The sequence below is a fragment of the Crocodylus siamensis genome, chromosome 3 (assembly GCF_052110815.1).
Source record: "Crocodylus siamensis isolate JL-2025a chromosome 3, ASM5211081v1, whole genome shotgun sequence".
In the NCBI taxonomy this organism is placed as follows: Eukaryota; Metazoa; Chordata; order Crocodylia; family Crocodylidae; genus Crocodylus; species Crocodylus siamensis.
In genome coordinates, this window is record NC_143397.1 from 57,972,892 (window position 1) to 57,986,824 (window position 13,933).

Genomic DNA, 13,933 nt, shown 5'->3' on the forward strand with positions numbered 1-13,933 from the left:
AATAGGGTACCCTTATCTCCTATTCAGGCTTCTATTTGTTTACAGCAGCCAGTTCTTAGTGACAGCAGCTCCAGGTGAAAATAGATGAGTGAGGGAACAGATAGTGCGGAATACAAAATATTTCACCTGCCTTTAGAGAAGATCGATTGTTGTCAATAAAGCTATGGTTATATCTTACAATTAACCATCCTTGAGCATGAACTTGTGCTGATTCCTTTAATACGTAGGATCTTTCCTCCTTTAACTAAAAGGGTCACATATTTTATGTTGCAAAGTAGTCTAATGAGCTAGAATACCAAAAGTCATTCATGAATTAGTGTTCTGTGTAACAGATTATCATGAGCGGTGTGTGGGGTTGTGTGTGTGTAACCATACATAAAGATGGGGGTGCTCTATCCAAAAATTTAAGTTGGTCTTCGACACAGCCCATTATGTTTGTAAAACAGAAGTCACAAACTCTTTCACAGAGGGATGAAAATAGATTGCTTTAGTTTTTGTTTTGTTTAATAATTATAGATTTATGTAAGATAATGATCTTAATATATAATAATATTTAATATATAATTGGCAATAGTGTTTTTGAAATCCTGGAATATCAAGTGCTGAAAGAATCTAGAGGTTTAAATAGGAAAAAAATGCTTGTGCCTATTTGTATCATTAGACTTAAACACAGTTCTTAAAATCTTTTAACAAAATATATTTATATTAGAGAGAGAATAAGTCCTAGTGCAGCCAGAAAGTTGCTGAACACATTTAATACACATGATGTTCTTTAATAGAATGGTTCCCTAACTGGTCTTCGGTATTGTTCTGACAGTATAATTGATGTTTCTTGTTTTATTATACTACAGGATATTATTTGTGAAAGATATGAAACTATACACAATAGGTTTAACAACTGCTAACACAAGGGCAGATCATCTGTAGAAAAACGGTTCTTATTCCAGTGTTCTGGGGAAAATATTTTATTGGATTCAGTCAGAATTAGCAGTAGGGTTTGTATTGTAAAATGAAGTTTTCTTTTCTGATTTTGACTAAACTCGTTTTTGAAATGAGCAATAGCAGAAATTATGCCCTGAGCTTTATGAAAAAATGTACACTGTGTTCTATTTATAGGTATAGTATTATGCAGAAGGCTTAATCTTCCAATATAAATTTGTTATAATATAGATTTACAGATTTCAGTATCTTACTGTGTAGCAGTATTTCTTAAAACTGCTTTTACTGCCTTTTGAGGTTATAACTTAGCATGTTGTTGATTGAAAGGTCTGAATGAAATATCCCTTTAGGTCGATGTCTACTGGCTGAAATGTGTCTTATGGGAAATGTACTCTTGCATAAACTAAGCAGCTTTTTTTTCTTGCTGTAGGATAAGAAATGGGTTCTCAATCATGAAGATGTCACACTGGGAGAATTGCTTGGCAAAGTAAGTGATCAACTGAGCTAAATAAAAAAAAGAAAGAAATCTGAGCATATGAGTTCAGACTATGTAGAAATTCTGAAGTCACCCTGCATGGCTAGGCTGGCATGAGTCACTGACATGGGTGGGGATGAATGAACCCCCCTGGCCCGGTCTCATCCTCCAAGCTGGGAACTTCCCAGGTTGGGGAGCTGGGCCCTGGGTGGATTTCGTTCCTCCCTGCCCAGCCAGGCCAACTCCACAGAAAGAAGGATCGGACCCCACCGTCTGGCACAAGCCCCTGGGGCTGTCTAGCTCATGTTGCCAGTTGCTGCTGGGCTCTGATAGGGCATACCAGGTGGCTCAGGGGGGCTTGCACTGAGTGGCAGGGTCTGATCTTTCCCTCTGCGGAGAAATCCCACCCCTGCCACATGGCACGAGCCCCTCAGGCTGCCCAGTGTGTCCCATCAGAGCCCGGCAGCCGTCAAGACATGCTGGATGGCTCAGGGAGCTTGTGCCGGTTGGCATGGCCTGATCCTGCCCTCTGCAGATTGCTTCTGTCCCAGACACCTGGCTTGTGCTGGGATGGGAGAGGGTTTCAGTCCCCCCTACCGGCTGCACATCAGTGACTCCTCCTGGCTCTTGCGGGGAGGGAAATGCCCCCCACAGTGGGGAATATCAGAGCTGGGAGGATTCTGAGCTGGATAGGTGAACCCCCAGAGGTGGTGCTGGACTCTGTCTGGCCAGGAGAGGGAAGTCCTTTCCCCCTTTCCACCCCCAGCTGGTCAGTGACTTATGCCAGCCTATCAGGAGGTGGGGGGAGGGGGGCAACCCTCTCAGATTGGAGCTGGGTTTTGGGGTTTATTCACTCATGTCCCCCTCTCTCCCTGCCCTGCAGGGCTGACAGGTGAAGGCAGGGCCAGGCTGGGGAGCAAAGACATTGCTGCTTTAATTCTGTGACAGCTGTGAGGTGGGGCTGGCCAGGCTCAGCTGAAGCAGACAGCAGAGCTGAGGCTAGGCCACCTGCCCTGTGAGGGGAGTTGGCCGGAGGTCCCAATGTCTCCTAGGTTGCTGTGGGACTGGGACATAACTTGAGTCAGGAGTGCATCTAGGATAGAAGTTCCATGGACTGGTTTAACCAAAATCAGTAAAGTCTAATACTACGTCTATCCAGGTTTATCTTAAACTGTGTTTGGGCATTTTGAAACAGGTTTATGTGCATTATATTTCTGGTCAGTTATGGGTTTAAACTGGTTTCTGATTACTTATACTGGCTTATGTATAACTTCTGTGTCTAGCCTGAATGACTTGCTCAGTGTTACAAAGCAAACACTAATATCCAGATATCCTCACAATAATATACAATAATCTCACAATACTCAAAATAATACCTGAGCACTTATACAGTGGCTTCTAATATCAGTCTTTTACAAACATGAAACTATATAACACACCAATGAGATAGGTAAATAATTATCTCTGTACCTTATTCTATATTTCGTGTAACTTAGGTGGCATGCAGATAGTGCAAACACTGAAATGAATATTAAAAGGTTCCCTAACTCTCAGACCTGTGTTTAATCCACTAGACTACACTGCCTTCAATTCCCTAAAATATGCATCAAAACCTGAAAAGTGGATTTAAAACAAAAGTGCCCAAACAAAATCAGGCAGCTGGGTTTAGTGTTTATTGGAAATATTATTTTGCTGCAAGAATTAAGTAACTTCAAAGATCCAGAGAAAGAAATACTGTCGAAGCCTTCAGCTTCTTGGGATAAACTCTCTGATAGCCGAAGGAAACAAAACCACAAACTGCTATTAGATGTACAGCAAATTATGTCCACTTAAGATACCATGCAGATATAATTCTGGCTTCATATTCTTTGATAGAAAAAAGCTAGATGGAAAAAGTCAATACACTGATCATATCAAGTAAGTTTTTTCACCTTAAAAACAAGCAAGCACATTAACTGACTTGTGTAGAGACTAACAAAACAAATGACTGAATAATAGCAATATCAGAAAACGGAGTAAGTGTTTAGTGGCTGCGTAACAAACTAATTTTGAAAAATGAATTATGCCTATTTTGTGACCTGTTTTAGACATAGAGAATATTCAGTAACTAGTCAAATTACTACTTGTGAAATAAAGTTGTCTCAGTTGTATGTGGATGTTCTGGTTCTATACAAGAGATAGTCCAAGTCTATCCTCATCCTGAAAAGGTGGAAGTGTTTAACAAATATTTTTGTCCTGTATTTGGAATACAAGGTGATTCATTTCTGTATGTAAGAATGGTGAACTGCTTTCAAACACATTATTTATTAGAAATATGTTAAATAACATCTGCCTTGGGTGAACATTTTTAAATTTGCAGTCCTCGATAACTTAAACCTGAAAGACTTACAGGATTGACTGCAAAAGTCCCTGATCTCCTGATGTACATTTTGAATCTCTTTTGAATTATGGGAGAAATTTTAGAAGACTAAGAAAATACTATGATCTGTCAAATTTCCAAGGGGTCAACTGAGAGGGTCTGAGTAGATAAAAATTGGTTAGCCTGATATCAGTCCTGGATGAAACTTAATGGAAAAGGTGATAATGGGATTCAGTCAATAAAGAAGTATGTCAGTCAACATAGCATAGTTTTATGGAAACTAGATCTTGTCAAACAAACCCTTTTTGTGAGATTATAAACTTATTTGGTAAAAGTAATTTCATAGATGCAATAAATTTAGATCTTTGTAAGGAATTTTTAACTTACTTGTATCCCATAACATAATTGTACAAAGCACCATACACACCATTTAACAGTGGAGCACACGTTAAATGAACTGAGAGCTGTCCAACCTCTTGAATGTGGGTATTGTATTCATTGTTTCTGGAGCCAACTGTTTTGACACTTTTTTCAATTATCTGGAAATAAGTACAAAATTATTGTTCATAAAATATGCATATGCCATATAGTGATACATAGTGATGAGGACAAGGCAGTTATAGAAAGGAACCTATATTCCTGGTGGGCTCACACAAAAATGTATTTTAATGCAGCCCAATGCAGGGTCATGCCTCTGAAAACAATAAGCGTGGGCCACATCTGCAGCGTGGGGATATTCTTTAAAGGAGGGACACTGACAGATCTAGGGGATGGAGCAAATGGAAAATTCATCATGACTTCCTAATGTAGTGTTATAGCAGAAGAGAGCTAATTTATTCTTTGAATGCATTACTAAAGGAGAAATGAGTAGGAGTAAAGTGGATTTTTTACTTCTGTAAATGTCATTGGTGAACCTGAAATACTGCATCCTTTTCTGACTTTTTACATTTTAAGAGTGATGGAAAGTTGGCAAAGGTGCTGAGAGCTCCCTTTATGCCCTGCAAAATTGTGGCGACGGGAAGAATGTCTTACAAAAATACCTCAATCCGAATCAAGAGGAATCTTGATTATGATATACAACTATCTTCATAAGAGAAAATAAGGGAAAAAGGACTGTTGATCAAGTAGAGAAAGGTAGGACAGGAATCAGTGTTAAAGCCGTACAACTTCAAATTAAATGTTAGGTATCCATGTTTACAATGAGATTGATCAACCATTGAAATACACCATAGTGGGAAGCAGTGGATCTTCTTATCTTAGAATTGTCACCTGGAGTCTGGATACAGTTTTGAAAAATATTGTTTAGTCAGATACAATTTATTGGTTTCTATGCAGGAGTAACTGGTTGAAATGTAATGGCCTGTGATGAAAAGATAGTCAGACTGGATGGTTTAATGGTTTTCTAGTCTTAGTTTATGAACCGGTTGCTATAATTTACCTTGGCAAGGTACTTCAAAAGCGTGCTGTGATTAGTCTAAAATTAATGAAGAGAAGCTGAAAGGTGTTCGTTGTTCAGAATTGCATGCTGTTTAGAATGTTCTGCTTAATGATGAATAGAGCAGTTCAACCACCAACCCACTCATGTAGACAATACAGCTTCTGTCCCAATAGATCCAGATATATAAAGCTTACCTACAGGGTGTTTGGTAGATTGCAGATAATTGGGCGGGTGATGTCTGCCCCGGCACCCTCCCAATAGGTAGGTGTTGCCCATCTTCAATTACCTAAGGCCCTTTTCACAAGCAATAGCGTATAGTAAAATTAAATATTTCTTTGCCCCATTTCCTGTGTCAAGAACATGGGAGCATCAGCTGCACCTGCTCTTTGGGCATAATTTTATGGATCCGAGATGGATTTCAAAATACAAGCTACTACTTTGAGAAGGAAAAAAAAATCTATGGCTAAAGAACCAAAAGGTTCCGTAATAATAACCTGATTAAAATATGCAATTACCAAGTATATTGTTAAGTTGTTTAGATCTGCAGTGTTATCCATTACCCAGATGCTTTTAAATTTAATTGCATTAACATGAATCTTGGCAATTACAGAGAATTGTAAATAAGTTCAGAAGTTTCTGGTGCTCCATAAAAGTGATGCTGTGAAGAGCCCACACACTGCATGTTTACCACTGTGTGGGCCTGGAAAGATGCAAAGTGAGGTGCTTTTAAGACTCTGCTAGAAGTAAAATGCCTGTTAAACTTCAGGAGAAAGCTGCTGCTCTGTTGTTCCACTTCTGCCTCTTTTGTCAAATTAGAAATTCTAGGTGGAGTTATGGAGATAAATTTGTCACAAAATTAAATATGAATTTCAAACTTCAGAAGAAACATTAAAATGATTTTAAAATCAAAATATTTCTGAAAAATATGTAACTGAATATAGTCTTAGTTAGAATCTACCCTTATTTTTCATGTGGAACTAGGGTTGGTTATTTGACCAGTCAAATAAATTTTGGTCAATTAATCGGTCAAATATTGGTAAAAAATTGTAAATTGCCAGTAGGTCCAAATAATGCACGGAAAAAGCATAGATTCTTTTTCATTAAGAAATGTCCAAAAACAACAAGAAATCATATTTGTGTCAAGAAAACTACAAAAATGTAGTTTTTTGTAATATTGTTATAAAGTTTGACCAGTCAAAAACTGTACATTCAATTGACCTGTCAGTTGACAATATTTGACCGATCAGTTGACCGGTTTGCTAAGCCTATGTAGAACTACCATTGACACTGTTAGAATTTCTTCACAAATATCTAAAAGGAATGGTTCTGACGGGAAAAACACCTACTGTATACATTTATACATTGAACAAAAAGTTAAAGAAATGTAAGATGCCATTCACTCGGAAGTTAAGAAATTATCAAAAATAATTTGTCCAACCTTTTTTGGTCTGTGTGTGTGTGTAAAATAAGTGTCTTTCGTTATGTGAATGTATTGCCTCTTCTACATTCCATGTCAGGATGACCTTGCTCTGATGTTAACTTAGGAGCAAAGGAGCTTGTTTTCTTTTGGACCTCTGCCTCACTTGCTTCATAAGTGAAAAGTTTGACATGAATGAAACAGATTTCAGGAAGAGAAGAGACAGCTGAATGTTACCTTGAAGAACAAGTTTCTGTCCCTACTTCTGACAGAGTTTCTACAAGATGCTAGGAAAATCAGCATCTTTCTGCATAAGGGAATAGCTGTGAAAATCCACTGTGAAGTGTCTCATCCAGCTCTAGTGCATGTCTACATAGAGAATGATAACTTGCTACTATTATAATTATTTCATTAGCTCAGGGGTCAGAGGTCTGTGCAGTGGACGTAAAGGTTCAAGTCTGTTTCTTAGTCACACTGATGTTAGTAAATTACCGTATGTGTTATAATTTATGCCTTTTAAGTTTGTTTTTTGAAACAAAACAAACACAGAAGTTACTGTAAACAACATTAGATGAAAGCGAGAGTGTCATAAAATGTAACATTCTAAAGTTAGGAAATGTTAGAATGGGCAATCTTGTTAGGTCTTACTGTACATATCTAGCATGATAATGGTCTTTTAGTACATGAGCACACCATTACAATGCCATCATTGCAAATGATGCACTGCAGTATGTGACACATTAATGGCTAGGGCCCTACTGAATTCACAGCAGAAGTGGGCTGGGCAGCAGCTCCTTTAATCTTGCAGGTTCCCCCATGTGCTCCCCCTCTCCCATTGCTGATTGGCTGATAGTCCCTGGTGGCCCTGCTGCTTGCTGCTGACTGGCCAGGTGGCAAAAACGGTGTCACTTCTAAAGCCCTGGTTTTTGCCTCCCTGCTGATCAGGACCAAGCAATGGAGGGAGAGGGGTGCAGGAGGGAACCTTAATTAAAGCAGCTACCGCGCAGTCCACTTCTTCCGTGAATTCAGTAGGGCCCTAATTGTGGCCCAATGGTGCCATCATGTACAAGACATCAATCTTTTTGAGTGAACTAACCTTACTATGGAGACTGATGGACAGGAGTGACAAAGGGGAAGAGCTGTGACTCAACATCACCAGGATCTACTTCTTTCCCTGTAACTGTTTGACACATCTGCAACTGAATGTGCAGATCTTGGATTGGCCTCTTCGTCCTCTGTAGACTCACCAATGCCTTCCCTATATAATGGAAGGCTGTCACCTTTATATCGAGGGACTGGTAGTGATGACATGATTGTATACTGTATCTTCTACAGACCTTGTCTTTTTCAGTGCCCAGGACAGACAGCACTTGCTAAACAGGTCATTTTTCAATATCTGGCCCTATACATTATTTACTGTATACTTTTAAAATCTTTCTCTGTGGGCTGCGCTTTTCTACAGTGCTCTGCAAGTATACTGGTCACAAACAGTAATGAATTTATTTGCACAAGACACCAATGATGCAACCAGGCATTATTATTGCATGGTAAACTGAGGCTTAGGCATATTAAAGTAAAAAAAAATCCACTGTTTTAGGTGCCCCATTTGAGACCACCTTGGAATGGATTTCTTAAAATAATTAACATTATATCCTGTATGTACTTGCATGCTACACATACCTGTTCCCCAAGAAAAATCCTTCCAAAATCGGCACACATGTCTTTAGCAGGGAAGCTGGTTTTCTGCCCCAGAATTGAAGCATGCAGTGGCTGCAAAGCAAACTGTAATCGCTACTAGAACTACCCTTTTCCAGCTGGAGAGGGAGGGAAAGAGTGCATGTCACCATTAGCTTTAAGCTGTTCACAGATGCTGCCAAATTGGCAGTGGCTTTTGGTTGAGCAGCCAAAAGCTACTACCAATTTGGCAGAGCTATAAGAGGGTTAAAACTATAGCTCTTGCCTGAGCAGTGCTGGGTAGTATGTGTAGCTGAATGCTGCATGGCTGAATTCAGACATGGCTCTAGAAAACCTGTTTTTTCTTCATTTTTCCTTCCCAAGGCAAGGTGTATCTTATTTGGGGGGTGTGGTATGCAAGAAAATTTTTTTATATGTTTAAAGCACAGCTCCTATTGGGCAGGAGCAGCAGTTCAGGACTTCTGCAGTCAGACCCAAAGTCTGAAATCAGGCAGCAGAAAATGAGGAACACTCAGTTCGTGACTGCCTAGGAAAAGTTAGGTGCAACTTGACTAGCATCGAAGAGGAACAGAGAGGCAGCAACAGGAATAGAATCTAATTCTCCTTGACAGGATTTACAATTCCATCTTATTCTCGGCACTTTCAGGCATCTGCAACAAACGAAGCAAAGTTCCTATAGACAACTGCCACTTTTACTGTTTAGCCCTGATTAATTGTAGATCAGATCCATCCCATGAACTGAATACAGGAGGAGTTCTGTTAACTAAATGATTTTTTTTAAAAGGCTGAATGTGTGTACAAGAGGGCAAAATTAAAGTTGAATAGACCATCTTAATTTTAACATTTCTTAACTTTTGATTGAAAATGTTCTGTCTTCTAACATTTATTGATTTAATTTCTTGATTTAAAAAATACAAAAGGAAATAAACCAGGAATTTCAACATATGGCCTCATACTGATTTGGAAGATAAACTTCCTAAACTTCTTTTAGCCAAGGAGTAGGGGAATCAGTAGGAGTAACACAGGGAAGAACAGCAGTGGAGTATAATGGGTCACTTTGCCAGTGCCTTTCAGAGGTATTTACTGATCTCTCAGACACGTTGAGAGACAAGGATCTTGAATTTCCTTGTAGACTGGGATGGACAAAATATGGCCCTCAAGCCAGATCTGCTCTGCCAAATCATTGTATCTGGTGCACGAATGGCTGGCTCTGAATTCATGGGATCCAGCCTGTGGCTTTGGCTGCTGTGTGATGCTGGGTAAGTGGGGCTGTATCTGCTGCACTGGTTGGGCAGGCAGGACTGCTTCCACCCAGTGCTGACACTGCAGCATCAGCTGTGGACCCAGGCAGATGTCCCCCCCGAATCTGCTGGCCACATTCACAGCTGATGCTATTACTCACCTGGGGCTGTCTCTGCCATGCTGGGCATGTGTTGGCATAAGCTGTGGATGCACAGCTGTTGGCATAAGCTGTGGTTCTGAGTAGGGTGGGCATTGGGATGAGTGGGAATAGGGGCTTGCTGCAGCTCTGGCCGACATGCAGATGGGGGAGGGCAAAGTGTGGCCCTTGATGGCAGAATTCATTAAGTGGCCATCCAGCCAAAATAATTGCCCACTTCTGTTCTAGACTCTGAATGGGAGTGTGCTCTAATGGGAACAAAGCCTTATGCTCAGTCCCCTATCCCAAGATTGACCCATCTACTCCCTTCAGGTCTTGTCCTCTGTTCCCCTGTGTGCATCTTGACCTTATCTTCTCCTTGCCTTTCCAGTTTGTCTCCTTTTTCAAGATTTCTGATCTCAGTGCCCACTGGTTACTTAATTCACCACTTTAAACTAGGGTTCCAGCTTGTTTGCCCAGCCATTCCCAGTACCTGCTCTGTTAAATTGGCCACTCTCCCTCCCAGCAATCATCTGCCTGCCTATGCTCCCTGTCTCTCCCTCCTGGAACTTTTCATTCAGTGTCAGTATCTTCACCTTCCCCAGCTCCTTGTCCTGTCTTATTTGCCCATCAGTCCAGACTTTGTTCAGTGTTGCTCTTCTCACAGTCCTCTTCTCCTTCCTTCCTTTCACCCCTCTGGTTCCCAGTCTTGTTGCCCTACCAGAGTGCTTAGTTCAGCTCATAGTCTTACCTCAGTTTATACTGAGGGATTTTTAGAGAATCTTTCTGGCCATCTCAGTGGAAACGAAACCGAGATGTCCAGAAACAATCCCTATAATTAATTATCTATAGATGTTTCTTTTGTATTATAAATCAATTTTTTGAGTGCATATCATATTTTGGTAAACTTACATTCTTCATATATGTCCAGTGCATTCAGTGTAATTATTTATTTAAAGGACAATGTAAAAATGCCAAATTATTTCATTTTTAATTTAATTCCAAATTTTCATCCAAATGCATCTTGGATCATAGAGCACAAAAAACCCTCAAATTTCTCTTGTAGCAAATAAATGTATCATTCACCAACATTTCAGGGGTGTAGGTTGTAGCTGTGTTGGTCTAAAGATGTAGGCAGACAAGGTTCTTTGGGTAAATCTGATGTCTTTTATTAGACCAACTCAAATAGTTGTGAAGATTCTTCCTAACAAGTTCTCAGGTACAAACACCCTTCGTCAGGCTAAGGAAGAACCTACAAATGGTCTGTGCTCTTCTTGGGTGGAGTGGTAAAGCAACCAGAGGCCAGTACCTTTGCAAGAAACCAAATGCAAGTTGAGGTGGTCAGTAGGTCAGAGACAGGTGGGGAAGGGGGAATGAATGTAACTGTATTTAAAGGATGAGTGACAGGAGGGTGGGGGGGGGGAGGAATGAGAATAGCTGGTAAAAAGTGGACAGTTTACCTGGGGAGTCAGATGTTAGGCAGGTTATAATGCGTCATAAATCCAATGTCTATATTTAGTCCATGATTTTTTTTATCCAGGAGGTTGATGAAATGATGTTCATAGGCCTGTCTGTGGAAGGTATTTCATAGAATCATAGAAGTAGGGTTGGAAGGGACCGTAGATCTTCAAGTCCGACCCCCTGCCTGGGCAGGAGAAAAAAAACTGGGCTCAAATGATGCCAGCCAGGTAGGCATCAAGCCTCCTCTTAAAGACCCCCAGGGTAGGAGCCAGCACCACTTCCCTTGGAAGTTGGTTCCAGGTCCTCGCTGCCCTGACTATGAAGTAGTTCTTACAGATGTCTAATCTAAACCTACTCTCCAACAACGTATGGCCATTATTCCTTGTTATGCCAGGGGGCGCTAGGGGAAACCAGGTCTCTCCCAAACCTTTCTTGTCCCCCCCCCAGTGAGTTTATAGACTGTCACCAGGTCCCCCCTCAGCCTTCTCTTGTGAAGGCTGAACAGGTTCAAGTCCTGCAGTCTCTCATTGTAGGGTCTGCTCTGTTGTCCCCGGATCATGCAGGTGGCCCTCCTCTGGACCCTCTCAATGTTGTCCACATCCCTCCTGAAGTGAAGCTGTGGCCTGACCAGTGTTGCATAGAGGGGGAGGATCTCCTCCTTGGCCCAACTTGAGATGCACCTGTGGATGCATGACAAGGTCTGGTTAGCCCTGCCAACTGTGACCTCGCATTGTTGGCCCATGTTCATCTTGGAGTCGCTAATGACTCCAAGATCCCTTTCTGCCTCCGTGCTTTCAAGAAGGGAGTTTTCCATTCTATAAGTGTGCTGCTGGTTACTACTGCCCAAGTGTAGCACCCTGCACTTGTCAGTATTGAAACACATCCTGTTTTTGTTAGCCCACCACTGTAACCTATCCAGGTCTTGCTGCAGTCTTTCCCTCCCTACTAGCATGCTCACTTCACCCCAAATTTTGGTATCATCAGCGAATTTAAACAGGTTGCTTCTCACCCCGTCATCCAAATCACTGATACAGAGATTGAACCGCACGGGCCCAAGGACTGAGCCCTGGGGGATTCTGCTGCCCACTTCTCCCCAGGTCGAATATGATCCATGCCCCACCACCCTCTGAGTACCACCCTTCAGCTCATCTGCAATCCATCTGACTGTGTAGGCATCAATGCCACAGTCACCTAGTTTTTTAATGAGGATGGAGTGGGAGACGGTGTCAAAGGCCTTGCTAAAGTCCAGAAAGACTACATCCACGGCGACACCTGCATCCAGTGCTTTTGTGACCTGATCATAAAAGGCAATCAGGTTGGTCTGACATGACCTGCCCCTAATGAAACCGTGCTGGTTGCCCTTGAGCATCATCCCTGAAGCCGGCCCATCGCAGATGTGCTTCTTGAGGACCTTCTCAAAGAGTTTCCCTAGGATTGAGTTAAGACTGACAGGCCTATAGTTGCCCAGGTCCTCCCTCCTCCCTTTTTTAAAGATGGGGACCACGTTGGCTATCTTCCAATCATCTGGCACCTGGCCCGAGCACCATGAGAGCTCATAAAGCAATGCCAAAGGCCCTGTAATAACTCCTGCTAGGTCCCTCAACCCCCTGGGGTGGAGAGCATCTGGACCTGCTGATTTGAACACGTCCAGCCCCTCCAGAAGTTCTCTAAGCCGGTTCTCCCCAACCTGAGGTCTGGAGGCACTCCCCTCGAGTCCATCTTCCATCACAGTGGGGAAGTCCCAGTCCCTGCACAAGAAAACAGAGGTAAAGAATTGGTTAAAGAGGTCTGCCTTCTCCTCTGGTGCAACCACCAGATTGCTCAGACGATCTTGCAGGGGCCCTACATTTCCCGGTGCCTTCTTCATCCTCCCTGTATATTTGAAAAAGGACTTTTTATTATCTTTGATTTTGGATGCAAGTCCTAGCTCTATGTCCGCCTTAGCTCTCCTGACAGGCCCTGTACAGGCCCGAGCAGAGGAGGTATACTCCTCTTTGGAGATAGCACCCCCCTTCCACTGGTTGTACGCCACCTTTTTGGCAATCAGGCATTCCCATGCACCCTTGGTGAGCCAGGGGGGCTTTTGGGCACTCCAGCCCCCCTTGCTTTTTGTTGGAATGGTCACCCCTTGGGCCCTGAGTATCGCCTCCTTAATTTCGTAAATTCCCGTTGAGGATTAGAACTGAGAGATTAGAGAGAGTGGTTTTCTTGTGAGAAATGTGCCCCCACAGTAACTGTGTATTCTTGTTTTTGATAGAATTCTGGTGTGCATTCATTCTGGTGCACATTTGTTGTTTGGTTTCTCCTTTGTATTTTCCATCCGGGCATTCGGTGCATTGGATGAGATGTATTACATTTCTGGGGGTGCAGGTGTAAGATCCAAGAATGTTGATGGTTTTGTTGTGGGGTATAGTAATTTTGGAAGTGTTGGCAGGTTATACATTTCTTGTCCCAGCATGGCCTGGATCCATTCAGTATGTTTTGGGGCATAGGAAGTTTACTTCTGGTAATGAGGTTTGGGAGTTTCATTGCCTTATTCACCAATGTTAACTTAAAAATATAAAAAAAGAAAAATCTGAATAAATGTATATATTTTTGAAGCTCTGTAACTGCCTAAATAAGTGTAACATTGTATGTAGTGTAACCTCCTGGCTAACCAAAAATAGCAGCAAATGATGCTGGCTATGGAGCTAACATTTCTTTTCTACAGGAGAATAAAAGGTAAAACTAAATTTACTCGTAATAGTAACAATAACTACAAAGTACAGAAG

The 13,933-nt window shown here is 41.7% G+C and overlaps 1 protein-coding gene across 2 annotated transcripts in view; it reads left to right on the forward strand.

Annotated features, from left to right (window-relative positions):
* FER (FER tyrosine kinase) overlaps positions 1–13,933 on the forward strand; it is a 373,188-nt gene that overhangs the window by 224,129 nt on the left and 135,126 nt on the right. For both annotated transcript variants that reach the window (XM_090038358.1, XM_090038357.1), the window contains one exon: positions 1,370–1,426. In XM_090038358.1, coding sequence (XP_089894484.1) covers positions 1,370–1,426 — 57 coding nt within the window. The remainder of the gene's footprint in view (positions 1–1,369; positions 1,427–13,933) is intronic.